The sequence below is a fragment of the Aspergillus melleus genome, assembly GCF_016097325.1.
Source record: "Aspergillus melleus strain CBS 546.65 chromosome Unknown contig3, whole genome shotgun sequence".
Classification (NCBI taxonomy): domain Eukaryota; kingdom Fungi; phylum Ascomycota; class Eurotiomycetes; order Eurotiales; family Aspergillaceae; genus Aspergillus; species Aspergillus melleus.
The window spans coordinates 2,253,406-2,278,190 of NW_025763372.1; the positions used below are offsets into that span (position 1 = coordinate 2,253,406).

Genomic DNA, 24,785 nt, shown 5'->3' on the forward strand with positions numbered 1-24,785 from the left:
GATGATTGTAGCAGCGATGAACGAATACTGTTAGGTAGCGTTTGGATGCCTGAGGCAACATGCCAAGCCGTTTGCTTATCGTTCCTTGGGAACCTTATATTCATTATCCCAGACATCACTGCCTGAGGGTCGCTTAACAGCTTGCACCAGCCACAAGGCAAAAACCACCGTCCGCCTTCTTTTCTTCTTCTTCTCTCTCTCTTCTTCCTCTTCCTCTTCCTTCTTCCCTCACCTACCTCTCTCTCCCTTCACCCCTTGCAATCCCTTTGGTCCGACCTTCTTAATTATTCCCCTTGTACCATAGTCTGTCTTCTGACACTTTCGTTAATTCACATTCATTTGTTCGCCTGGTTCGGGCGGCTTCTCTCGTTCGGAACTCTCGAAAGAGAGCTCTCTCAAGAGTCCCTTCTTGCCACCAGCTTCGGAGCTCTGAATTCGATTGTTTGGAGGTCGCCTAATCATCACGGCGAGCGACAAACCTACAAAGCGTATGACTAGCATAATTTAATAAGCCATCTACAAGTACCAATCAGCCCAAATTCTAGTATCAAGTACTTTGACTTGTAAAGTCTACAATTGAGCTACGAAGAAAATGCGACCAGGTTCGATCCTCGGCAGTTTCTTTTCTTTTTTTTTTTTGTTTTTAACAGCTCGACTTATGCCAAGGCGGGTGCAGTCGCCGCATCTGAAGTGTGGTCCAGAGGAGCAGAAACGATCAACTGAGTAAATAATCAAGTGGCAACGTTCTGATTCGGTCCAATGCAATAACACTAGAATGCCGAAGAAGATCAAGTTGACTATAATTTAGAGCCCGACTCGTCCAACTAGATTTGTAAGTTTCTACCAAGTGAAGTGAGTTGACGCTGTTATAATTGCCATGTTGTCTATAGTTAAGCTGCTGCACGATGCGCTTTCCCCGATTGGGAACGCTATACGGGATCTCATACTCGGTACTCCTTAATACGGCATACGATCTCAACAGCTAAAATAAAGGCATCGGCACTTTCGATCTATGTCGGCAGTCAATAGATCAATTTGAAAATGGTCAATTCCCTGTAGATCCAGATGGTCACGCGAGGTCCGGTGCCTGGTAGCCTCAGGAACCACCCGCACGGCTGGTTCCACCGGCACGCCGTAGCGAGAGAGTCCAGACTTGACGGTAATTTTTACCACGTTGGACAGTCTGAGATGGACCCCTCTCACTCTCTCACTCTCTCCTCTCTCCTTTCTTCCTTCCTCGTGGCTTCTTTTCTTCTTCCTCTCTTCCTCTTCACGGAATAAGAGCCTTGTTGTTCCCATATCAGGCTGTCCGCTGCGCATTTCCTGCCTGAACAACAACCCGTGGAGACCGAAACGCCGCTCTCCACTATTTTCCTCCCCTCCTCCTCTCCTTTGATCTCCTACTTGTCGGGGAATTCGGGCGACTCCTGAGCCACCGCTCCTTTAGTTTCTTTCCACCCCCCTCCTCTCCCCTCCCCCCTTGAGTTTCAACTTTTCCCTCCTTTATATCGAGACCTTCACCAATCTTCCTCATCCCCCGTCCAGCGACTGTTTGGTACTCGGGAGGAGCCTCAAGATGGACCCCAACAACAATCGCCTCCACCTGAATTTCGGGTACAACGATCGTGGCTTCAATGCGGCCGCTAACAATCGCGCGTATCCCACCACGCCCTCCGCGTTCCCTCAACCGATCTATCAGAACCAGGGTCCCCAGGAATACATCGATCCTCAAAATGGGGCGTACGGTCAAGGGTATTTCATGGCAAACCCCTATCCTGCGCAGCCCCAATACGCTCAGCAGCACTATGGCCAGCCCAACTTGCAGTCTCCGCAGCCCGCCTATCAGTCCCGGATGGGCTACAACCCCAACGATGGACCCAATGGCCTGATCCAGCAATTCTCCAACCAGGACCTAAATGCCGGACGCACTGGTTTCTTCGGTCGCTCAGGCTCTCCCGCGCAGAGACCCCGTACCGCTGGTTCTCCTGCTTCTGGGCAACAACAACCGGGGCATCTGGCTCCGCCGATGCCTCGCAGCCCTCGCACCCCCGCCGAGAACGAAGAGCTGCAGCGCTACCCCGAAAGATACTCTGAGAATATCCACAAGCGAGGAAAGGCCGCCAAGGAGCTGGTGAACGTCTTCTTCCACGAGAACATCGAGCGTGCGCGCGATCGTAACATGCGGTAAGCCACCAGCAGAAGAAAGTTCTTGATGAAGAAAATGAACTAACACACAACCTGCAGATCTGCTGAGCTCGACAAAATGATCCGCGAACCTGGAATCCCCAACGAGACGAAACACCAGGAGGCCGAGGTCGTTTCGAAGAAGGAATCCAACTTTTTGCGATTCCTCCGAACGCGAGAAACCCCGTCGAACTTCCAGACCATCAAGGTCATCGGCAAGGGTGCCTTCGGTGAGGTCAAGCTGGTGCAACGGAAGACCGACGGCAAGATCTACGCCCTCAAATCGTTGATCAAGACGGAGATGTTCAAAAAGGACCAACTGGCCCACGTTCGTGCGGAGCGTGATATCCTGGCCGATTCCAAGGATAACCCCTGGCTCGTTAAGCTGCACGCCTCGTTCCAGGACACTGCCTACCTGTATCTGCTGATGGAGTTCTTGCCGGGTGGTGATCTGATGACGATGCTGATCAAGTATGAGATCTTCTCCGAGGACATCACCCGATTCTATATGGCGGAGATTGTCATGGCCATCGAGGCCGTTCACAAACTCGGTTTCCTTCACCGGTGAGTCTTGCAACCCGCTTGCATATATCATGTGCTAATTTGCTTGAACAGAGACATCAAACCTGATAACATCCTCCTTGACCGCGGTGGTCATGTGAAGCTTACCGATTTTGGTCTTTCGACGGGAGGCAAGAAGACGCATGACAACTCCTACTACCAAAATCTCTTAAAGAACTCCACCTCCAAGGACAAGAACCGCAACTCCGGCTATTTCAACGATGCGATCAACCTGACGGTGTCGAACCGTGGTCAAATCAACACCTGGAGGAAGTCCCGCCGGGCCATGGCCTATTCGACTGTTGGTACGCCTGACTACATTGCACCCGAGATCTTCAACGGCCAAGGATATACCTACCTCTGTGATTGGTGGTCGGTTGGCGCTATCATGTTTGAGTGCTTGGTTGGCTGGCCCCCATTCTGCGCTGAAGACACTACCGATACCTACCGCAAGATTGTGAACTGGAGGGAGTGCCTGTACTTCCCCGAGGAGCTCACCCTTTCGCGTGAATCCGAGGGATTAATCCGAAGGTGAACAAAACCCCAAAGCAAATACTGTGATACTGAACTAACAACTATTCAGCTTCTTGTGTGACACCGAGCACCGGATTGGAAGTGACGGTGGCCAATACGGAGGTGCCTCCCAGATCAAGAATCATCCGTTCTTCCGTGGGGTTGTCTGGGAGCAGCTTCGCAACATTCGCGCTCCGTTTGAGCCCAAGCTTAGCTCGAACATCGATGTGTCCTACTTCCCCATTGACGAAATTCCTCAAGAGGACACCAGCGCTATTCACCGCGCCCAGGCTCGCGCCATGCCTGATGACCAGGAGGCTGAGATGAGCCTTCCCTTCATCGGATACACATACAAGGCGTTCAACGCATTCCAAGGAAACTAAGCATTAGAGTCGATTATCCGAGTTGAACATTGTACCATGAACATCTTTGGGAAGTCTGAAAGCGGGCTGGCTTGCGTCGATGTCTTTCCAGTGATTCATCGATCGTTTAATCTCGGCATACCCCTGTTGGTTTGTTTGATCAAGCATATAGCGCATTTGTCATCATTGTGTTATTGATAATGACCTGAGCATATTCTTCTATTTCCCTACCTCTCTTCCCTTGCATGTCGCGAGACGCCTGCTATCTACACATGGTTCATAGCCTACGATCTATGCGTTACATCCGCAGAGCAGATCAGGATTGACCAGTAATTGGTTCGGATAATAGTAAGGTGCATCGCTCTATTTCCTAGTACAAAATTTGCTTTTTGAATCTTTTGCGTGGAGAGGAATGACGGAATTTACCATATTATACCACCAGCTCAAAGTCACAATTGAATTTAAATATTGGCGTAAGGTAACAATGCTTCGAAGATGTCCTACTTGAATTGGAGTAAAAACGTGAAGATAAAAAGGCCGTCTCACCCGGCACACAATCCGATAGCATTAGCAAAGCTAGGTCACAACATCAGAAGATGAAAATCCGAAAACGCCATTATGAACCCTTTCTAACAGAACACGCCATCAATATTTGCGAGTCAGCACATTCTTCCCACCCCTATGATCCAATAGCGGGAGCCAGACCAGGCACACCACTGAATCGCTCTTCACGTTCGGTCTTGAACATAATCTGGACCCAGAACTCCTTGCTATCCTCGTCAAACCAGGTCCAGTACCGACCATCTCGGCGATCGATCTCCCTAGCCTGAAGCTTGAACCCACACGTCTGGTACGGCTCCGCAGCCACGACGAGGTACTGAAAGTTCTTGTCCGGAGGCTCCTCCACCTTCTGCTCAAACGCCGACATAAAACGCACCCGGGGCTGCACTCCCGGCGTAATCTCCTGATACTGCAACTGGAACAGCAACCCCAGCTGTCGCGTCAACGGATCCCGGATCTTGGTGATCTTGTACCCGGGCCGTCCGATCTTGATGGTCTGCTTCTTGACCTGCACGCCCATCGCCCCCGGCAGCGACGAGGGGTCCTGGTTCTTTCCTTCCCGGGCCTCGCGGGCCGCACGCCGCGCAAGGTTCGTCTGGTGTTTGCGGCCCTGCGTGTGGGCGAGGTAGGAGCCATCGTTCTGGTGGACCGTCAGACACAGACGACACTCGAAGCTTCCGACGTGGTTCTTGAAGAAGTAGGGGTCTTTGTCGAGGTCGATCGTCTCGAGAGCGAGCTTGCGGAGACGTTCGCGACGGTCTGCATTGGTCGCGGATTGCGATGCGACACCGCCGCCACCGAATTTGGATCCTGCACGATTCTATGAGAGGGGGTCAGCATATTAAGAAAACATATGTAAGAAAACATATGTAAGAAAAATATGTAAGAAAAATATGTAAGAAAAATATGTAAGAAAAATATGTAAGAACTGTCAAGGGTACATACCTGGAAATCCATGCTGAGAATCTCCGCTTGGACAACGGGCAAGAAGGAATGGCTGAAGTTTCCCAGGTTGGCGATAAGCTTCGGCGGGAAATTCGCTGGATAGCGATTATGTAAGCCACCGGTCTACGATTGGACAAAACGGGCAATCCAAGTCTCCCCAATCAACAATTCATTGAGGAATGGACTTGTTTCCATGAACTTGGCAAAAAGGGAATCATGAATGTCCCCTGTCATGTCGGCCAACGGAGGTCGTACAATGGCGACCTTTGTACTGTTCGCTATATAGGAAAAGTCGAGGGCACTACCGGCGAGTGGCTCGGTGTCGAATGGGATGATTCAACTCGAGGGAAGCACTCGGGCGAACACCAGGGAGTGCGATATTTCACATGTATGGCTCTGTCTGATTCAATACCTGTTGTGCTGCCTCGACTCATACCATGTTCTAGGCAAAAGCAACCAGCCGACGGCCGGGTCGTTCGTGCGTCCATCTCGAGCTGCGGACAAACCTCGGGGCTTTCTAGAGGCACTGCGTGAAAAGTACGCCTCGGAGTCGGAGCAGGTTTCCACGGAGCAGGGACCGAGGGGCGTTGCGTCTGGCGACTCTTATCAGAAGCCGATAGAGATCAGCGGCAAAGTCGTTGAAGAAGTAGGCTTCGACAAGATCCGAAAGCAACTGGCAGAGCTCCAGGAACTGCGGATCGTGCTTCTTGACGGGCTGTGTCTTGCGGGGATTCTACCATATGCAGCAGAACGAGAAGAACTAGAAAAAGCTCTGATGGAGATTCAACGGACTTGTCCGAAGATTACAGGGCTCGACCTTGGTCGAAATTTACTGACTAGCTGGACGGACGTCCAGGGTGTCTGTGACCAACTTAAGAGCTTGAAAGTATTGAAGTTGAAGTAAGGTCCTCTGGCGTAAACTGCGTGCTCTGATACTAACCCGAATATAGTTGCAATAGATTTGACCCAGTCGAGAAGAGATTAAAGTTCGAAGGAATCACCGAGCTCCATTTGGACGACACTCTTCTTGCTTGGGACGAGGTATTAAAGGCACCCTGTTAGAGCTGCTCGTACTGATTCCGTTTGCAGATATCAACCTTGTCACATCAGTTTCCATCCATCACCACTCTGTCTGCATGTGCCAATCAAATCTCGACGATCCCAAGGTCAATACCAAACACCATCACATCTTTGAGTTTAGAGCTCAATAACCTGGCTTCGTTGTCGTCAATACAGCATCTAACGTCACAGCCCAATCTGGAGCACCTCTCCCTACGGGGAAATTGTATAAACGCAATATATGACAAGATTCAGACAGGAGCGTCTCTCCAGTTTCCACCCACGCTTAAATCCGTGGATTTGTCTCGAAATAACATCAACTCATGGTCATTCGTGGATGAGCTTTCAACCGTCTTTCCCGGCATACAAACTCTTCGAATATCCGGAAACCCTCTCTACGAACAATCAGTCGGGCCGTCGATCGTCACAGGAATGCCGGAGAAGCCGATGACAGCAGACGAAGCATACATGTTGACTCTATCTCGGCTTGCATCTCTGCAAGTTCTGAATTACGGGAAGATCACTGCCAAAGACCGCAGTAACGCAGAGCTCTACTACCTTTCGCTCATTGGCAAGGAGCTATCTGCCAACTCGGAGACTGCCGAACCAGAAATCCTCAAGAAACATCCTCGCTATAGTGAGCTGTGCAAAATCTACGGTGAACCCATAGTCAGTCGGGCTTCCGACTCGACAGGGGCCGGTACTTCAGTAAACCCGCGCTCGGTTGCTGCCCGATTGGTGAAAATGGTCTTTCATTTGCGACCCGACAACACTCAGACTTTCGAAACCATCAAATCAAAGGAGATCCCTCGGTCCTTTGATACATTTCAGCTCAAAGCAATTGTGTCTCGCCTCTTCAGTCTACCACCTTACGAATGCCGGCTAATATGGGAAACGGATGAGCTGGACCCTGTCAGCAAAGCGAACGTGGAGGATGCGGATGGATGGGATAGCGAACAGGAGGTTGCAGACGGTGACCCCAACGGGACTGAGGGTCAGAGACTTGCGATTGACGAAACTAAATTTGTCAAGAGAGAAGTTGAACTTGTGGACAGCACCAAGGACATTGGATTTTGGTTCCAACCTGACCTCATCGAAGCAAGAGTCAGAGTAGAAGTTGTACCTCGCTCATGACGGGAGGAGCACATGCGTCTAGTTGGGATGAAACGAATTACGATTCAATGCCATCATCTAGCGCATCCAATTTCATGAATCGGGCTAAGTTGGCTCTAAAGTCTAAACACATTCATACACTAGGATTCATGCACAGCAGCACCTTTGCTGCACGAACCACAGGCAGACGAATATGGGCATGGTTGCAACGAACATTGGTGACAGAATATAACGACAGCTGTACAGGTGCTTGTCGATAAAGGCGCCGATTAATGGGGAGAGAGATCCCAGGGTCATTGGGAAGACGAGTCCCTAACCAGTCAACCTGTCTCTTTTCATATGCATCATTTTGCGAATAGCGGTATGACAGCCCTAAAGGAACAGATCACGCGACGCAGCGGTATAGCGCAGACAGCATTCGCGAGTAGATAGAAGGATGGATGTGGCTTGACGACGCTTTATGGCTTTGTGTGGCACTTTTCTGGCTCAGAATCATCATACACACCTGTGGAAGACATCCATTTACTAGTGATTTGGCTAGAATCCAGCTGAGTGAACTAAACCCCCAATCAGTCTACAGCACTCTGTAGAGCCATTGAGAGTACTCCGTACATCCTCACATATCTCCGAGGCAGAATCCATTGACATGTTACAAAACACATGCACACTAGACGCAATTCTCTTGCTTCATTTGTACATGATATTCTGTAAGTGCACAACAGCAGTAAGATAAACAAAATCTGAAAGAAAAGTAAACAATGTTCACTTTAGTTTTAATTTTGATATTTCTCAAAAATGAGAATAACATCTATGTATAGTGTATGCCTGAGGTGCCATATATTACCCCATTAGGACTAGCCCCTGTCACACCTGAGGCATCCTCAACTCGCCCGAACCAGCAGTGATATCATTTAAGCTTAGCAACCCCCTCACTTTCCTAGCTTTTGATCGACTAAACATGGCCGAATACTGGAAATCAGCGGTAGGTCTCATCTCTTAATCTGTCGCCGAACTCTCCTCCAGGAAAGCCACTAACGTACACCTCCCCAGCCTCGACACTGGTGCAAGCAATGCAAGATATTCATCCGCGACACCCCCTTCGAGAAAGCCCAACACGAAGCCACCGGCAAACACCAGGGTAACCTGAAGCGGTTCCTACGCGACATCCACCGTGACAATGAGCGCCAGCAGCGGGAAACCCAGAAAGCGAAGAGCGAAGTCGAGCGACTAAAATCGGCCATTTCTGGCTCGCCCGCCGACGGTGCCAGCAATGCCGCGGCTCCCTGGAAACGAACCGCTGTCGCTGCGCCTGCGCCCGTCGAGAAACAGGTGTCCGTAGAGGAGCGGAAACGGCAGATGGCGCAGCTGGCGGAGATGGGGGTGGCGATTCCGCAGGAATATCGCGGGGACATGTCCCTAGCCGGAGAATGGCAGACAGTGTCGGAGACGGTGATTGACGGCCCGTCGAAGCCGTCGCTGGGCGTGCGCAAGCGGAAACACGAGGAGCCAGACGAGGAAGAGGAGGAGGCTAGAAAGGAGGCGGAGAGGTTTGTGAGCAAGCCTTGGGGGTCGAGGACGAGACAGTACCCTGGAGCTCAGGACGACACGGATCTGGATGCGCTGCTTGCTTCTACGAAGGATATGAAGAAGAGCAAGCCGTCGGCTTCGGATGCGCCTGCCGACGGGGAGGATAAACAGGTCTCTGAGGCGCCAGAGAAAACCGAAGGCGAAGCGGCGAATCCGGAGACGGATCAGCCATCGCATACGAAGGAGGAACCGCCCCAGACCCCTCCTGTTACTGAAGTGAAGAAAGAGCCCGAAGAGGCAGCTGGAGGGGTGGTCTTCAAGAAGCGCAAGCCGAAAGTGATGAAAAAATAACGAAATTGACGATGCTGATGATATATCTACTTGGCACGACACCTTGAGAAGTACTCTGGTTAGACTGTAGCATGCTCAGCATACGGCATGCTGCTTCCTTACAACCACTCGATCGAATCCGACTTCGACAGAAGGGAAAGTAGGAAGCAGCGCATTACAGTCAGGTTGATTCTACGAATGGATGAGGTCTTGGCCATTCTCTAGAGACATGTCATCTCTACCATAGAGGCTGGCTTCCGAATCACTGGTCTGAGGAAGTTTACATCTCTTGGAGCCCTCTTGATCCATGAATAGGGGCTATAGAGTCTGATCCTGTTAAATAAGTGAAAATCGGCATGACATGACGATGAATCTCAGGGATATCGGTTTCTATTAGCGATTGAAATTTTAATTTTTTTCTGACGCAATATTCACTATAAATCAATTCAAATTAAGATACATGAGGTATCCGTTGATCGGGCAGTTGCATACATGACTGGAGGTCGCCGTTAACTTAATGTAATGCAAGTGCGGAGAGGACAAATTCCTGCCTTAAATTTTGGGAACCGCAATTTATTGGCCCCAAAAGCTTTGGCCGGCCGAGTTCTCTCTTTCCGTCGCGCATCGTCTCGCCTTTCCCTCTCCCCCTCTGTCGCAACCACCCCAACGTCCACCTCTACCCCCAATGCAGTGCTCATCAGGTCCGGAATTGCGTTTTCTGATGGAATAGTCCGTTTCTCCCTGCTTTTTCGCCTTGCTTTAGACCCGCTATATGGTAAGTACATGGCTTCGTTTTCTCATTGCTTGCCTCGATTCCTGCCATTCGGGACACCACCTCCTCTGCTTTACCCCCTCCTCCAGCCACGTCCCGACTATCGGACATGATCAGCCTGCTGCTCCGTGGTTACCTTCTCGCAATTCTCCTCGGATTTATAGAAAGGCGGCGTCTGTGCTGGTGCGGTGGTGGGTATTGGACTCGACGGAGATCGGATAGCATCTATCCGGTCGCGTTCAACTCCGGCGGCACCAGAATGCATGGATAGGCTTTCCGATCGTCAGCATGGGTGGAATTGTGCCCTCGAGACAGGATGATGGCACTCGCATATACCGATCGATGCTCCCCAATGAGCCATCTATATGCGCCCGCCGTGTTGCGCCCACGAACCCTTGAGATGCCCATATCGAAATTCTTTTTCCATCCTCATGCGCGAATTTGGGGGAACCGTGCCTTTAAAAAGCCTTGCTGAAATTTCCTCCTTTACAATCACTATCGCATTCGATTCTTTCTGAGCGCCGTTGTCGCCACTCCTAAAATACTTTGGTTTCGATCGACTAACTGTCGTTTCTAAAAGACTACAGAGATTGCGTTCTGACAGGCCGCTGAACCGGTGAATAGCCCTTCAACGGAGAACAAGAACCCTGGTCGTATACCTCTTCCTTCCCGAGTATCGAGTCGTGCTTGAAAGTTTGCGTCGTCGATCTAGTCCGCCCGGTTCTCTCGGAATCTTTCCCGTGCAGCTTCCCGAGTCGGAGAATATCCAGCGATCTGAGATGGCGGACACGACAGAACCAGCAAACCCGTCGAGCGAGCCGCCCAATCCGGTGGGTGAATTGAACGATGCGCCTGCTACGGAAACCAGCCATGTCGACCTGGAGGCAGATTTCCGGAGTTTGGACACCTCCCTTCCCCCGATAGATAAGTCCCTGCCGGCAATGGACACCACTATCCCAAGTATGGACTCGTCACTACCACCGATGGATTCCACGATACCGTCGCTCCCGCCGATTGACACGTCGTTACCCCCTTTGGACACTACGATACCGCATGCGGATTCACACCTGGATGACTTGTCTGGGGATCCGAATTTTTCGTTCGATACGAAAGACGACGAACTACCGGGTGCCGAAGGAACTGAGTCCCATGCAGTATCCGGCCTTGCTGCCGATTCGACAGATTTTAATATCACCGACACTTCCTATCAATCTCATTCCAATGGCACGTATCCACAACACCACCCGGAGCAGCAGCAGCAGCAGCAGCAGCAGCAGCAGCAGCAGCCGCCAACGCCCCATAATCAAACACCGCAGCCGCAGTACCAGCAGCATGCGCCATCACAACAATATTCCTCTCCCACACCGCAGCCACCCGGGCAGCAACAGGGCCAACCGCAACATTATCAGCAGCACAATCCAGAAATGTATCACGCCAGTCCCTCTGCGTCTACGCCTATGAGTACGCCCGGGATGCAGACCATGGAGGGCCAGGCATCGCACATCCCACAGGCACCCATCGGATCCCCGATGCCACCGATGGCGTCGGTGGGACAGTACATGACAGGATATCCGACCAGCGTCGGGCAAATGGGCATGAACCAGAGCGCTCAGATGCGGTATCAGCTCCCAGGGGATCCGAACAAGATGCTGTCGGGCGGGCGACACAAGAAAGAAGTGAAGCGCAGGACGAAAACCGGGTGTCTCACATGTCGAAAACGACGAATTAAGGTACGTGGAATGAAAGCATGCTTCAGTCCAAGCCCCGCCTGCCTGGGTTGGTGGGTTTGGGAGGTGAGGAAAGGAGCGCTGTGTCGCTTCGGCTCGCGTCCAGCCCACCGACTGCAGAGGAACCCCGCCATTCCCGCCCTCGCTACTGTTTTTCTATTGATTTTCCTTTTTCTATTTTTCTCTTGAAGAACAAAAATTATCACTACAGTTGATTTTACTGTCAACCTTAGGGGTGTTTTTTTTTAAAACTCAAAATTTCAGACCCCACCTCTTTTTTTTTCCTTTTCGCGAAGCTCTCCACTAACCCGGTGCCGGTGACTTCTATAGTGCGACGAGGGCCATCCCGTGTGCCGAAACTGCGTGAAGAGTAAACGTGAATGCTTGGGCTACGATCCGGTCTTTAAGCCACAGCCTACTCCCTCCGCAATCCAGCCAGCTCCCAATCCTCATCCCTCGCTGGTGGTCAATCCTCAGGACCCTTCTACCTCATCCTCGCCTTCCTACCCGGCTGCGCCTCCTGGCTACGTGCCTGCTGTTTCTCAACCTTTTGCTCCTTCCGAGTCGCCCAGCACGTCAACCGAACGCTACGACTACGGCGCGGCCATCGACCCGTCGTTGGATGGAAGCAACAACGGCAGCGGCAATACCATAAACAACCACCACAACACCACCAGCAACGACTCCGCGAACATGGCCAGTCTACACAATGCAACCGATGGAGGCTTGCAGCCGACGGTCAATCCGGCAACGACGACCACAGCTTCGGATCCGACCAGCTTCAGAGGTAAGCTCCCGGGAATGGTTGTGACCGATGGTCCAGTGTGCTCACGCTCGCGGTTTGCAGTAAAACAAGTTCAGGTCAGCGACCTTCTCGCATTGCGAGGGATTCCTCCCCCGCCCCCTCATCCGATTACTTCTCTCCCGCAGAGCCGTCTCGACGAAATCCAGGCGGTGTTCCTGGCCACGTACGCTCCCGCGATCGACAAGTTCTTCGAGACTCAATGGTTCCAGGAAAAGGCATTGAATCATCTTCTGGGAAATGCGCAACTGATGGCCGAGTACTCGGCACTGATCGACGCCTTCAATGACCGCAACCTAAGCGACCCTAATGTCATCGCGCGACTGGAGAGTTTCGAAGCGTCTGTGGTATGGGGCACCATGACTACTTGTCGACATGCCATGAGCGTGTCGAATGGCAGCATAGGACAGGACTATGACCTCTTGGCAGCGTCGAAGCGACTCGATGTCATTGAGGCCATGATCACAGGAGAGCACCTCGACTCCAACCCTTTGGCGCAGTTCCCGCCCCGGGAGACGCCCGCCAACCCGCCGTCACTCGCCGATCAACTTGCACAGCGGTCGATAGATTTCTGGAGTGCCATCGGGTATTTCTTGACGCTTCACGACAACGAGGCTAGCTCAGCCAAGGAAATCGACGATACCTTGGCTCGGTGTCGCACGCTTCTGGATACCTTTGAGAACCGCGACGTCATCTATTCGATTGCCATTGCACGTCACCTTGGCCAACGTTGGGCCGACTTTCCGCGCAGCTTCCCCCAGCCTATCACGACCAACGAGAAGGACTCCGGCGCCAAATTGTATGTGGCGCAAAAATTCCTGGAACAAGAAGCAGGCGGCAAAGGAACCACGCAGGTGATCAAGCGCATCTGTGGCATGGTACTCCGGTCCTGGATCGTTTCACGAGAATGAAAAAACTGCGGTGATACCTTTTCTATTAATGTCTTTTCTTTTTCTGCTGCAATCTGTAACATGAAAAAAGCGAATTGGCGATATGCTTTCAGTTGTTTTAACGATGTCTCACTAGATTCTCTTTTCTTGACCCCCCCATTTTTCTTTTTGCAATGGTGGCCGCTTATTTATTTTCTTTTCATATTCATCATTCTCAACGGGGAAGACATGGCTCAGGAGTTCATTGCGATCGTCAGTTCTGTCCACAGCTGGGGAAACGGCAGCACAACGGCGTTCTGGCTGCATTCCCACCTTGAAATACAAGTTCTTTGGAAATTATTCGCATATTTATACCTTATTTATTCCTGGTGGCTTCATACCTTGCGATATGGGGACACCGTCTGAAAGACTCGTTGAATTGGTCCGCGAAGTTATGCGTCGACTTAGGCAACTGCCCGATCTCTATTAGATTCATGTACACATCTAAACGTCAAACAAGTACAATGTAACTTATAAGTTTGCCTGCTCGGGAACCGGGCTCTTCAATTTCCCAACCTCGAGCGCGAGACGCAGGTTACCGATCGCCCATTCTTCCATGGCCGTCTGGGTCTGGGAAAGATTAGTGCTCACTCTCTTCCAGACTGATTCAAGACTTACCTCAACCGTCCAAGTGCCCATGTGCGGCACCAGCAACACGTTGGGATTGCGTACAAGACCGGGGTGGATCTTCGGCTCTTCCTCGAAGACATCCAGGCCGGCCGAGTAAACCTTGCCGCTGTCCAGGGCATTCACGAGCGCGACTTCATCAATGACAGCGCCGCGAGCCGTGTTCACAATCACCACGCCGTCCTTCATCTGGTCGAATTGTGGCTTGCTGATGATATGGCGGGTGTTTTTCTACCCGGCATCAAATTAGCATTCACCCAAAAATCCCAGTGCCCAGTCAATGCACTCACATTCAACGGCAAATTCAAGCTGATCACATCACTCGTCGCGAGCAAATCCTCAAACGACACGTACTCCGCCCCAGCAGCCAACTCCTCCGTCAACGGTCGACGATTGTGATAGATGACGCGCATCCCGAACGCCTCGGCCTTGCGCTTCAGATTCCGCCCGATTCCTCCCATGCCCAGGATACCCAGCACCTTGCCTTCCGGGTCGTGGCCGAGAATCGGGGCTGGCTGACCGCGCCATTTGCCCTCGCGCAGGGCCTGCATGCCCGTGTTAAAGTTCCGCAGGGCCCCGATGATCAGAAACATGTTCACGTCGGCGGTGGCGTCGTCGACGGCCGTGGGCACGTTGGAGACGCGCAAAGGTGGGTTCCGAGCGCTGCAGGCGTGTACGTCGACTTGGTCGTATCCGGCGCCTGCATTGTGAAGGAAACCGGGTTAGATTAGCCCCAGCCCGGCGGGAGTATGAACATACCACAGTGAGCCAGATACTTCAGGGAGCTAGGCAGCGCGTTCACAATCTCCTCATCCACCAGGCCGGTGATGCTGACCGAGTCAAAGGTCCGGTATGCGGCGACCACGCCGTCCAGTTTCCCGTCGCGGCATTCTTGCAGAAATTCATCGCGGTTGGTGGCGGTGGGTTGGATCAGCTCAGCGATTTCACCGAGGGATTCCCAGGTTTTGTGTGCGCTGTGGATGTTAGTCGCTTGCGTAGTATTGACTATGAAGAGGGTGGGCGGGACATACTGGACTATGCGTCCAAGGAGAAGGACCTTGGGTTTCGTGGATGCCATAATGTGGGAATTTTGATATGACAGCAGTTACTCTATCAATTGATACCAGGTTCGTTAGCGCTCCGGGTTGTAACAAAGATATATGACTCAAATATCGCAATTGAATTATCCCGAGATAAGACGCGGGGAAATGCAGGCCGAGAAGCACGAACAGGCGGGATTGATATCGCGCAAACACTCACAGAAGACAACCTCGGGGGTAAAATTGTATAGACACAAACGAAAGCCAAAGAGAAGAAGACTCTTGCAACCAGGTCTATAAGAGCAACAGAATAAAGGAGAAGGGAGGAAAGAGAAAAAGAAATGGAGGGGAAGATCGGGAAATCGTCCGCCAGAGTTTCTCCCCCCACGTTCAACCCCACCGTTATCGCTGCTTAGTCACTCCGTCATCATTTGCCCGCGGCCTTTCATCATCCTCTTCTTTCACTTCTTCTCTCCTCTTCTTCTTTTCTCGTCCGATAGACTTCATCGCCTGCGCCTTCTGATGACATTGTCCCGATTTAGTCTTTGATCGCCATGTGTGTCATCGGCCGGAGAGCCCCGCCGCGATGAACAATGCTCGGCTCTATCCTCCGACGGAGAATAGACCTCTCGACTTTAGCACTGTCGGATTAATTTGCGAATCGGATCATAGCCGATCAATCTTAGCGGCGATTGCCGGACGTCGAATTGGCGGACCTTGACCGGTGGATTCTTCCACGCCATCGCCGGGAGAACAGTATGTTATCTTCGGCTACAAGTCCGGACATGCTCGTCGCGTTCTTTCGCACGTACAAGGAGAAAAGAAGAAGAAGATACGCTGTTTCATTTCTATTGCATATTTTTGAGAGTAATGAGATGGTCTAATCGTCGAAGAGGGTAAAGTGGAGGAAGGTACTGAGGGTTTGGGTTCAGCACCAGCCCAGGCGTAAGAAGGAATGGATGGCAGGTAGTGGATCATCTTGGTATCTCTATCAATCTAAGAACTCTGCTGGAGCGCCTTCTTGACCTCCGAAACCAGATCGTCTCTGGAGATCAAACGGCCGTCCTTCTCGGGGTGACCGTCAGGCAGGCCAAGGACCTTCAGCTTAACCTTGCCCGCGGCGACCTCGTCCTCGCCGAGGATGACGGCAAGCGGCACGCCTCCGTTTTCAGCCTGCTTGAACTGCGCAGGGAGTCGCGGCTTGACCGACGCGGTATATTCAGCCTTGATGCCCGCTTTCCAGAGCTGATCGGCAACCGACATCCGCTCGAGCAGGAGGCCGTTGAATCCCTTGCCACCGAATGCCATGACGAAGACCTCGACTTCGTTGGGTCGGATCGTAGCATTGCCCTCCTGCTGCTCCTTCTCGAGCCGTTGCTTCATGATGGTGAAGATACGGTCAATTCCGAACGACACACCGACACAAGGGATCTGACGCTTGGGAGCGAACATGTTGACCAGGTTATCATATCGACCGCCAGCGGCGACACTACCCACGCCGATGGTGTTGTCGTTGGATCTATCTTCATCGTTGTCCTTGCTCTTCTTGGGTTTCGAGGAAGATTTCGTCTTGTTCGCGTTGAAGCCGTCGGCGGAGGAAAGGGGAGTGACGACCTCGAAGATCAGACCGGTGTAGTAGTCGAGGCCGCGGGCAAGGGAGAGATCAAAGGACAGCTTATCCGTCACCTTGAACACTTCTAGGTATTTGAAGAGGAGTTCCATGTCGTCAAGACCCTTCTTGACGTGCTCGTTCGCGCAGACTTGAGCGTCCGCCTTCAAGGTGTCGACGAGTTCGCGACCCCCGCTTAGCTTCACGTATTCTCCGATCTTGTCGGCAACCTCGGGCGACAGGCCCTTTTCCTCCATCTCCTTCTTGACTTCTTCCCACGGCGACTGTGACCAGTTAGCGACATTCGGCGCGGCGGTACATGCATCACGTACTTTATCCAGCTTGTCAACAGCCGAGCTGATGCTGCGGATCTTATCCTCCGGCACACCCGCCACCGTGAACAGACCGTCCAGGATCTTCCGGTGGTTGATCTTGATTGTGATATCTTCCCGAAGTCCGAGGGCTTCAAACACATCGACAATGATACGCACGATCTCGGCGTCAGGGATCATGGCGTCGTAGGTACCGGCGATATCGAAGTCACACTCTATCCCGGGTAAAAGAAGTCAGCAGCCGTAAGAACAGGAGATCTGAAGGGTATTCACTCACGATAAAACTCGCGCATACGTCCTTTGGCCACAGCCTACAGCATACCGATTAGCAAGACGCGAACGAAGTCCCAATAAATCCGACAAAGCACCCACCGGCTGATCACGTCGGTAGACCTTAGCGATGTGGTAGCGCTTAATGTTCTGTATCGTCGAGTTCATCGCCAACCAACGCGCAAACGGCACGGTCAGATCGTATCTCAAGGCGCAGATCTCTCCACCCTGGTCGGCCAGGTCGTAAATGAGCTTCGAGTCCTCGCCGTACTTCCCGGCTAGGATCTCCTTCAGTTCGAAGACGGGCGTGTCAAGGGCCGTACCGCCGTGGCGCTTGAAGACGTCGGCGACATTGGAGAAGATCGAGTCCCGCAGGTTCATGTCGATACCCTGCCAGTCACGGGTTCCTTTGGCCGTCTTGAGCTGGAAGCTCACCTTACCGGCCTTTCCCTCCTTGGCGCCCATGGTGATATCGGAGTGCGGGTCTTCGTGCGAGTGGTGCTGGGTAGAATAAGATTGACGGTAGGGATGGGAGGCAGTGTTGATTGTCCAGCGGTCACAAGAAGTCCAGGCCGCACGTCGGAAGGCGCAATGGGTGGATTGAGATAGGGCCTTGACCGGAATGCGAGAGGCCCAAAAAATCTGCATGAATGGATGGCGGGATCGGAGATCGCGAAGCGGGGATGGAGGGGGAGCAACTGGACGGGGAAAAGTTTTTACTGCGAATGAGTCAATCTCTGGTTCGCTCCCCGAATGGGACCTGCGCCACACTGTCTGCAACGCCACATGGAGGGGCTCTTGCATAAATCTATGGATTATCTGTGCATAACTGAATTAAGGTTACTCTATTCTCTCTCCTTGACCAATATCATACAGGAAACATCGTCCGGCAATAAAACACATCCAGCTCGCGAGTAACCTTTGGGTACTTGTCTTTTTCCTCGGTGCTCGCCTGCGACCAGGCCTCTTTCACTTCCACCCAGGGAATCCCGCGTCGAGCAATTGCCTGAAGCAAACTTCGTACAACGACCGAGTTCCCACTCTGGGCTGCCACTTTGAGTAAACACTCGCTGCGTCGGTTGCGGGACAAAGGATCCGCTCCCTTATTCAGGAGAAGCTGCACGGCTTTGTCGTGGCCTCCGCGAACATGGCACCACAGCGCGGGCTCGCCGCATCGGTTCTTCGCCTCGAGATCTGCCCCGTAACGGAGTAACAGATCAAGTGTCGCACTCGGGTTTCCCCCTTGTCCGTCGGATGCCGTTTCCAAAAGCTTTGCACATCGTTCGCCAGAATCGAGACAAGAGCCTCGGTCAAGGAAGAACTGCAGCACTGCCTGCTGACCTGCTCGCGCCGCGATTCCCATGCATTGGTCCACCATTTTGCAAGGCGCAGGAATGGACAGTCCATGGTCAAATAGGAATTGCATCATCTTCTCACCTCCCCGGACACCTGATTTGAGAAGTGTTGTCCCTGTACGTCGTGGAAGCTGCAACTGGACTCCCCGTTCCAACAGTATCTCCAACAAGCCAATGTCCCCAGATTCAATAACCTGCACCAGGATATTGTTCTCCGCCTTTTCGTGCGCTGATTCCAAAGTAGCGCCGTAGTCTAAGAGCATCTTAAAGATCTCTTTACCGCCAATGGCCTCCCGAAGGACACTGCGGCCTCTATAGTCTTTGGTGTTTGGATCCGCACCATAGTCGAGAAGTAATTTTGTTTTCTCCAAGTCATTGCCTCTGATGGCGGATCGCAAAGCCCAGTCCATATGATTTCTCACATGAGGCGGGTTGGTGTCCAGTAGAAGCTTGATGGATTCTAAGCTTCCTAGTTGAGCTGCAAGGGAAACGGCCTCCCCCCAACCTGCTCCGAAGTAATCCGAATTACCACACTCTTTGAGCTTATTCACAATGACATCTCCGCTGTCCAGAAGCTTTTTGATGATCTCGTCCAGTCCACAAAGGGCAGCAGCTCGCAAAAGTAAATGGGGGTCGTCGCCGGTCTCGACGATTTTCTGGTCCGTATCGATGCGATCGAGTAAGAATCGCGCTATATCGAGGTGCTGAGCCTCTGCAGCTTCAGCTACAGCCATGAGTGTTTTTCCCTCCTGGCTGCAGACCGGATCCGGTCGAGCACCGGCAGCAATCAGAGTCTTGACAGTATCGAAATGACCCTCAGCGGCAGCCGCCGTCAAGGCTGCTCGGTATGAGCCTTTGTGTTCCAAGTTTGCTCCACATTCGATGAGAAACAAGACGACATCGTTGTGCCCGTTTTCCGCGGCACAGATCAACGGCGTGACCCTGTCTTCGTCTTCGTCTCCAGTGTCAATGTCATATCCCGGATCCTTCTCATATTCCAGATCGACCAGAAACTTCACAAGCGAAAGATCCCCATCGCTTGCCGCAGCAGTGACCGGATACTTGATAGTTTCGGGGTCCACCCTATATGGCAGAAGTCTCCGGGCCATCGACTCTTGGCCGTGTAGTGTAGCACGGTGTAACAGATGGTCGGCTAGATAGTTGCACGAGGATGTTTCTCCTATGTCCATCAGAGCTGTGAGGTCTAGGCCTTTTTCAATGAAGAGAGATACGATGGACCCGTGGCCTCCGCGGACAGCCACTACTATGGGGAGAAACCATGGATCCTCGACACCAGCATCCAGGGGTGCGCCCTCATCGAGCATTCTCCGCGCGGTCGAGGCATGACCGTGTTTTACAGCCCATTGCAAGGCCGAACACTTTGCATGTTTGATATTGTGTCGGTAAAGGAGAGGATTCAAGAGTGAATATAGATAGCCATTGGTTCGCGCAAGTGCGTTGATGTCGCTCTGGTAAGGGAGGAATTGGATTAAGTATAAATAGATGTCGTCGGGGAGGTCGGTGAACATTATCCTCCGTGAAAGGATGGGAGAGGAGAGTAGAAAATTGCAAGGATGCTGGCTGGACGCCTGCAGGATCTTCCGGAACCTTTAAAGGAAGAGGAAGGCAGGCGCAGCAGAACTCAGCCTTGTGACTAGTCTTTCCCGATTGGGACGCCGCGCTTCTTTCCCGTGGATTAACGCTGACTGCAATTACATCATTTCCAAACCCCACTAGAGTAAACATAAACATTGATATAGATATTGACAGTGACTCTGCTCACCCCTCGACCAAAACCCTCGTCCAGTCAAACTTCCTCCACCGCTTTTTAAATCCGTCAACACGTCGGTCTCCTCCCCGGTGCCAGCGCCCCTGTCGCTTGATCACCTCCGGGCCCACGTCCAGCATGCCTCCGATCACCTCGCGGGCGAACAGGTCTCCTTTAGGCCATCGGCTCTCGTCCTCCACGACGTGGCCCAGCCCTCCATCCAGCTCAAACCAGACGTGGAAATAAGGCATCTCCTTGACCAGAGTACGTCGGAACGCAGACCGACCGAGCCCTTGTTTGGCCTTGGCTGCCGTGTCGATTAACTTCCGATGCTGAGTCCATTCGGAGTCTGCGGAGAGAATGGCCTCCTTGAAGAAGGCGGGAGACGTCTCTCCGAGGCTGTAGGGTAATGGGACAACCTCCATGGCCGCGTGTCTCTTTCGATGAGGCTGGGCCGCATTCTCGTAGAAGATGACATCGCGGCCTTGCTCATGATACATGCGGGTCAAGCTCTTCATGAAGTTGCGGATCTCCTCCCATTCATCGTCATCGCATTCTAGGAGGTTCGTTCGGTGTTGAATGGGGACTATGGTGGCACAGCCGTCGTTGAGCTCCGGTTCGGTTGGGAGCGTCATATAGACCCGTGTCGCCAACGACACCACGGGGGCAATCGGAGGGGTGTTGGTATCTTCATGGTGACAGAGGGGACAGTTGTCGAGGATCCGATTCATCTTCTGGAATTCATTGATGGAAGTATTTCTGATGTCGATCTCAGACCGATGAACTCTTTTGGCCAATTTCGACGCGTTATCATCCATGTATTCCAAGTCGTTCTGACAAAACCCGTGTTAGTATAACGTCCGCGTCAAGCCTTTCCGGCCAGGAACATACCTCAAATTTGCCATCCTTGGCAATTCTCTCGGCGAGTCGTCGTCCGTCCCCGCCAAACTGCCCTCGTGTCCTTCGCTCTTCCCGTAGCATGTCGTCGATGCTCATGTCATCATTATCCTCCACTTTGCCACGCTCGCGTCCCCGTTTGGTGTCCACCGCTTTCACCTCGTTTCTCGCTCCAGCCAGCATACGATTATCCTTGACGCCTAGTACGACAACGTTGGGTTCTTTCCGGTTCGCCATTGCTGCCGCCGCAGCGTTATACTGCTCTTCGAGTTCGGCAGCGTCCGCCGACTTCTTGAGCTTGGCCTTCATCATCTGAGCCTTCAGCCGGTTGAGAGCCGTCAAGTCCAGAGGCTGCGTGGTATTCGAAGGAGGCTCAGTGTCCATAGGTTTGCCTTGTCCCTGGGCATCGAGTTCCCGTACAGGGCTTCGTACATGGTCATGAGGGTCGCGATGAACGTTTTGCTCGAGCTTTCTTTCTTGGAACAATTCCCCGGTAGGTTTCTCCTTGCCCACATACCCTTCACCGTATGTATCGCGTCGTTCTAGCTCCGCCTCCTCCTCTCGAGCATCATCAAAGGATCGCAGATCGCCAAAGCGCTCAAAAGCAATTTCTTCTGCTGGTCTGCCGCTCTCCTCGGCTTCCCTGTAGACGGCCTTCAACTTGGTCATTCTCCACTTCGAGCCGGCATCGCCAAACGTATAATCAACCTCGTGCTGAGCCGGCTCTTGTTCGACTTCTTCCAACGCTTTTCCATCTTTTAAATCGCGCAGGTGGCTATTCAGCTCCCTGCTGTGAATTTTGAGTTCGTAATCCGCTGAGAGCATCTTCGGCTTCGGTTCCTCCTGCAGGCGCGTGGTATCGCGTCGTTGTACGTAATCCACATCAAGGGCGGAGGGGGCTTCCATCCATGAATCTCTTTGTAGACGATTCGGTTCCTCCTGGGCGACTTCCTTCACGGGGGAATCTGCATCATTCTCTCTGTCTTCCCGTCGGTGCCGCCGTTTGTGAGTGTGGTCTCGATCGTCGGTGTGGTCCGATGAGTGGCGAGACCGTTTATGCCGATGTCCATCTTCATCGCCATGGCGCGATCCTCTGTGTTTATCGGACTCGCGTTCTCTCGATCGGGATGAGTGACGACGGTGATGGTGATGCCGATGGTGCCTCGAACGATCCTTGCTGCGATCCCGGCTGCGATCTCGATGCCGATGATGTCTGTCCCGGTCGCTTTTCGCGCGTCGTCTCTCCTGATCTTCCACCAATGACTTTTCAAAATCCTCCAGACCCATCTTGAAAAAGTTGTCGTGTTGGGTGTAAGGGGGGGGTTGGTGCAAGAAGAAGCTGTCGCGCGGCAGAAACCAACTAGCGGGAAAAGGCCGAATGACGTCTGGCCAGTCTCGACTCCACCCGAGCAGATCCTCCCCGCGACTAAAGAATTTCTCTTCGGCTTTGTCATTGTCTGCCTTCCTCCATGATAGAGTCTCTGTGATCCACGCATACCCTGCGCTCGGCTTTTTAAGTCACTACTGTCATCGTTGACGCCTCGCGGTCTTTTATAGTCTTGTTTAGGTGGTTCTTACTTTCAACAGCCTCTCACCATGGCCGAATCTCCCGTCGCCGTCGTCTGCGTGGGCATGGCAGGTATGGATATATGCTCTTCACTTGTCACAGCTTCCTTGCTCACAAGTTCCCCTTTCATCGGCTAGGCTCTGGAAAGACGACCTTCATGCAACGAATCAACTCGCATCTCCATTCGCAGAAGAAAGTGCCCTACGTGCTGAACCTGGACCCCGCCGTTTATTCCGTTCCGTTCGAGAGCAACATCGATATTCGCGATTCGATCAATTACAAAGAAGTCATGAAGCAGTATAACTTGGGACCCAACGGCGGTATCTTGACGTCGCTCAATCTGTTCGCTACCAAGGTTGATCAGATCATCTCGCTGCTGGAGAAACGCACCGCACCGAACCCGGGCAACCCCTCCGCCAAGCCCATCGAACACATCTTGGTTGATACTCCGGGACAGATCGAGGTTTTCGTGTGGAGTGCCTCGGGCAGTATCTTGCTAGAGACTCTGGCATCCTCGTTCCCCACGGTGATTGCATACGTGATCGATACCCCGCGCTCCAGCTCCACGAGCACCTTTATGAGCAACATGCTTTACGCCTGCAGTATCCTTTACAAAACGAAGCTACCCATGATCTTGGTGTTCAACAAGACGGACGTTCAGGACGCCGAGTTTGCGAAGGAGTGGATGACCGACTTCGACGCGTTCCAGCAAGCACTGCGACAGGAAGAGGAAACGGGCGCGTTCGGAACCGAGGGTGCCGCTGGAGGTTTCGGGGCGGGGAGTGGATACATGGGCTCCCTGCTCAACAGCATGAGCTTGATGCTCGAGGAGTTTTATCGGCACCTGAATGTCGTGGGTGTCAGCTCCATGACCGGTGACGGTGTTGATGATTTTTTCAAGGCGGTGGAAGAGAAGCGCCAGGAGTTTGAACGGGACTACAAGCCAGAGCTGGATCGCAAGAAGAAGGAGCGGGAGGAGACCCAGGCCGCCCAGCGCGAAATTGAGCTGGGTAAACTGATGAAGGACATGAACGTTTCGGGGTCCGGTCCCAGCCGGCGTGCGGATAAGGAGGCCGAGACCGTCAGCGAGGCCGAAGACGAGGAAGAGGAAGCCGCCGCGGCTAAGCGGAGAGGAGACCTCGAGGAGTCAGATGATGATGATTACAGCGGCGAGGACGATAACGCCCCTGCTGCTGGCGACAACGATGGGCTCTCCGAGCGGTACAAGCAAGCGCTGGGGGGCTCGCGCAATGCCCCTTCGGACCAAGACATGAGCTTCACCAGATACTTGCGGGCGAACAACATTAACCAATGATATCCCAACCTCCAACAACATTTGCATAGGCTCTGGTTTCTGTTTCCTAGGTGTTTTTCAAAGGAGTTACTTTTTATGGTCATTTCATGTTCTCATCTTAACCCGACATGAATAAATGAGTTAGATTTTCGAAATATCAGTTCAAGTTTCTCTTGGGCAATAATAGTCTCTCTGTAGCATCCACTCTTCCCAGCCTGGCTGGATAGTAAAGTTTTAAATCTTTAAGGCTGTGCCATTCTATCACCACCTGGTTTCGCGACGGTCAGACCACCCAAAAAACCAGGAACCCAAAAGCAAGCAATTTCAATCCAGGACCAAGACTAAAAGCCTCTCGAGTAACGTATATGCTGTGCACGTTTTGGATGTTGGGGGAGTAATCGGCCAAGCCGTCTGCTCCCAAACAGACCTCCTCTTTTCAATCCTTTTCATGATTATTTAGATTTCGTTGAAATGTTCAAGTTGGTAATGCATTGTCTTCCCAGTAATCAACTACCTACACGTCTTGTCCTGGTATGCTACCAATGGGGAGATCGTTGGATTGAGTTATAATAATATCTTGCTTCTAAATATATAATCTGAACGATGTGCCTCAGTGAGCCTAAGAATAAAACAACGCCCAA

At 52.3% G+C, this 24,785-nt stretch overlaps 12 protein-coding genes across 12 annotated transcripts; 6 read left to right on the forward strand and 6 right to left on the reverse strand.

The window, feature by feature from the left end:
• Positions 1-1,576: 1,576 nt before the first annotated feature.
• On the forward strand, positions 1,577-3,641 carry CBK1 (serine/threonine protein kinase CBK1; the record flags this gene model as incomplete). The annotated part of the gene is made up of 4 exons (XM_046087528.1): positions 1,577-2,184; positions 2,245-2,748; positions 2,800-3,276; positions 3,329-3,641. The coding sequence occupies 4 exons, from the start codon at positions 1,577-1,579 to the stop codon at positions 3,639-3,641; spliced, it is 1,902 nt and encodes a 633-aa protein (XP_045943495.1).
• Positions 3,642-4,299: 658 nt separating this feature from the next.
• sap62 (spliceosome assembly protein PRP11) lies at positions 4,300-5,138 on the reverse strand (the record flags this gene model as incomplete). The annotated part of the gene is made up of 2 exons (XM_046087529.1): positions 4,300-5,001; positions 5,127-5,138. 2 exons carry the CDS (start codon positions 5,136-5,138, stop codon positions 4,300-4,302), a joined length of 714 nt encoding a protein of 237 aa, XP_045943496.1.
• Positions 5,139-5,457: 319 nt separating this feature from the next.
• On the forward strand, positions 5,458-6,030 carry LDX57_005844 (uncharacterized protein; the record flags this gene model as incomplete). Its single annotated transcript, XM_046087530.1, has 1 exon — positions 5,458-6,030. The coding sequence occupies one exon, from the start codon at positions 5,458-5,460 to the stop codon at positions 6,028-6,030; it is 573 nt and encodes a 190-aa protein (XP_045943497.1).
• A 587-nt stretch (positions 6,031-6,617) lies between these two features.
• Positions 6,618-7,319, forward strand: LDX57_005845 (uncharacterized protein; the record flags this gene model as incomplete). Its single annotated transcript, XM_046087531.1, has 1 exon — positions 6,618-7,319. One exon carries the CDS (start codon positions 6,618-6,620, stop codon positions 7,317-7,319), a length of 702 nt encoding a protein of 233 aa, XP_045943498.1.
• Positions 7,320-8,111: 792 nt separating this feature from the next.
• LDX57_005846 (putative formin binding protein) lies at positions 8,112-9,572 on the forward strand. The gene is made up of 2 exons (XM_046087532.1): positions 8,112-8,280; positions 8,349-9,572. Exons 1-2 carry the CDS (start codon positions 8,257-8,259, stop codon positions 9,174-9,176), a joined length of 852 nt encoding a protein of 283 aa, XP_045943499.1. The 5' UTR covers positions 8,112-8,256; the 3' UTR covers positions 9,177-9,572.
• A 1,134-nt stretch (positions 9,573-10,706) lies between these two features.
• On the forward strand, positions 10,707-13,367 carry LDX57_005847 (putative C6 finger domain protein; the record flags this gene model as incomplete). Its single annotated transcript, XM_046087533.1, has 3 exons — positions 10,707-11,657; positions 11,985-12,441; positions 12,502-13,367. The coding sequence occupies 3 exons, from the start codon at positions 10,707-10,709 to the stop codon at positions 13,365-13,367; spliced, it is 2,274 nt and encodes a 757-aa protein (XP_045943500.1).
• A 489-nt stretch (positions 13,368-13,856) lies between these two features.
• Positions 13,857-15,090, reverse strand: LDX57_005848 (D-mandelate dehydrogenase-like dehydrogenase; the record flags this gene model as incomplete). The annotated part of the gene is made up of 5 exons (XM_046087534.1): positions 13,857-13,955; positions 14,004-14,243; positions 14,303-14,712; positions 14,772-14,986; positions 15,044-15,090. The coding sequence occupies 5 exons, from the start codon at positions 15,088-15,090 to the stop codon at positions 13,857-13,859; spliced, it is 1,011 nt and encodes a 336-aa protein (XP_045943501.1).
• Positions 15,091-16,048: 958 nt separating this feature from the next.
• Positions 16,049-17,728, reverse strand: HTS1 (histidine--tRNA ligase; the record flags this gene model as incomplete). Its single annotated transcript, XM_046087535.1, has 4 exons — positions 16,049-16,945; positions 16,994-17,208; positions 17,271-17,304; positions 17,366-17,728. 4 exons carry the CDS (start codon positions 17,726-17,728, stop codon positions 16,049-16,051), a joined length of 1,509 nt encoding a protein of 502 aa, XP_045943502.1.
• Positions 17,729-18,131: 403 nt separating this feature from the next.
• LDX57_005850 (ankyrin repeat domain-containing protein) lies at positions 18,132-19,943 on the reverse strand (the record flags this gene model as incomplete). The annotated part of the gene is made up of 1 exon (XM_046087536.1): positions 18,132-19,943. One exon carries the CDS (start codon positions 19,941-19,943, stop codon positions 18,132-18,134), a length of 1,812 nt encoding a protein of 603 aa, XP_045943503.1.
• Positions 19,944-20,397: 454 nt separating this feature from the next.
• On the reverse strand, positions 20,398-21,117 carry cwf19_1 (CWF19 family protein; the record flags this gene model as incomplete). The annotated part of the gene is made up of 1 exon (XM_046087537.1): positions 20,398-21,117. One exon carries the CDS (start codon positions 21,115-21,117, stop codon positions 20,398-20,400), a length of 720 nt encoding a protein of 239 aa, XP_045943504.1.
• Positions 21,118-21,196: 79 nt separating this feature from the next.
• cwf19_2 (Pre-mRNA-splicing factor cwf19) lies at positions 21,197-22,570 on the reverse strand (the record flags this gene model as incomplete). The annotated part of the gene is made up of 1 exon (XM_046087538.1): positions 21,197-22,570. One exon carries the CDS (start codon positions 22,568-22,570, stop codon positions 21,197-21,199), a length of 1,374 nt encoding a protein of 457 aa, XP_045943505.1.
• A 77-nt stretch (positions 22,571-22,647) lies between these two features.
• Positions 22,648-24,313, forward strand: LDX57_005853 (putative ATP binding protein). Its single transcript, XM_046087539.1, has 2 exons — positions 22,648-22,922; positions 22,988-24,313. The coding sequence occupies exons 1-2, from the start codon at positions 22,880-22,882 to the stop codon at positions 24,163-24,165; spliced, it is 1,221 nt and encodes a 406-aa protein (XP_045943506.1). The 5' UTR covers positions 22,648-22,879; the 3' UTR covers positions 24,166-24,313.
• Positions 24,314-24,785: the final 472 nt, after the last annotated feature.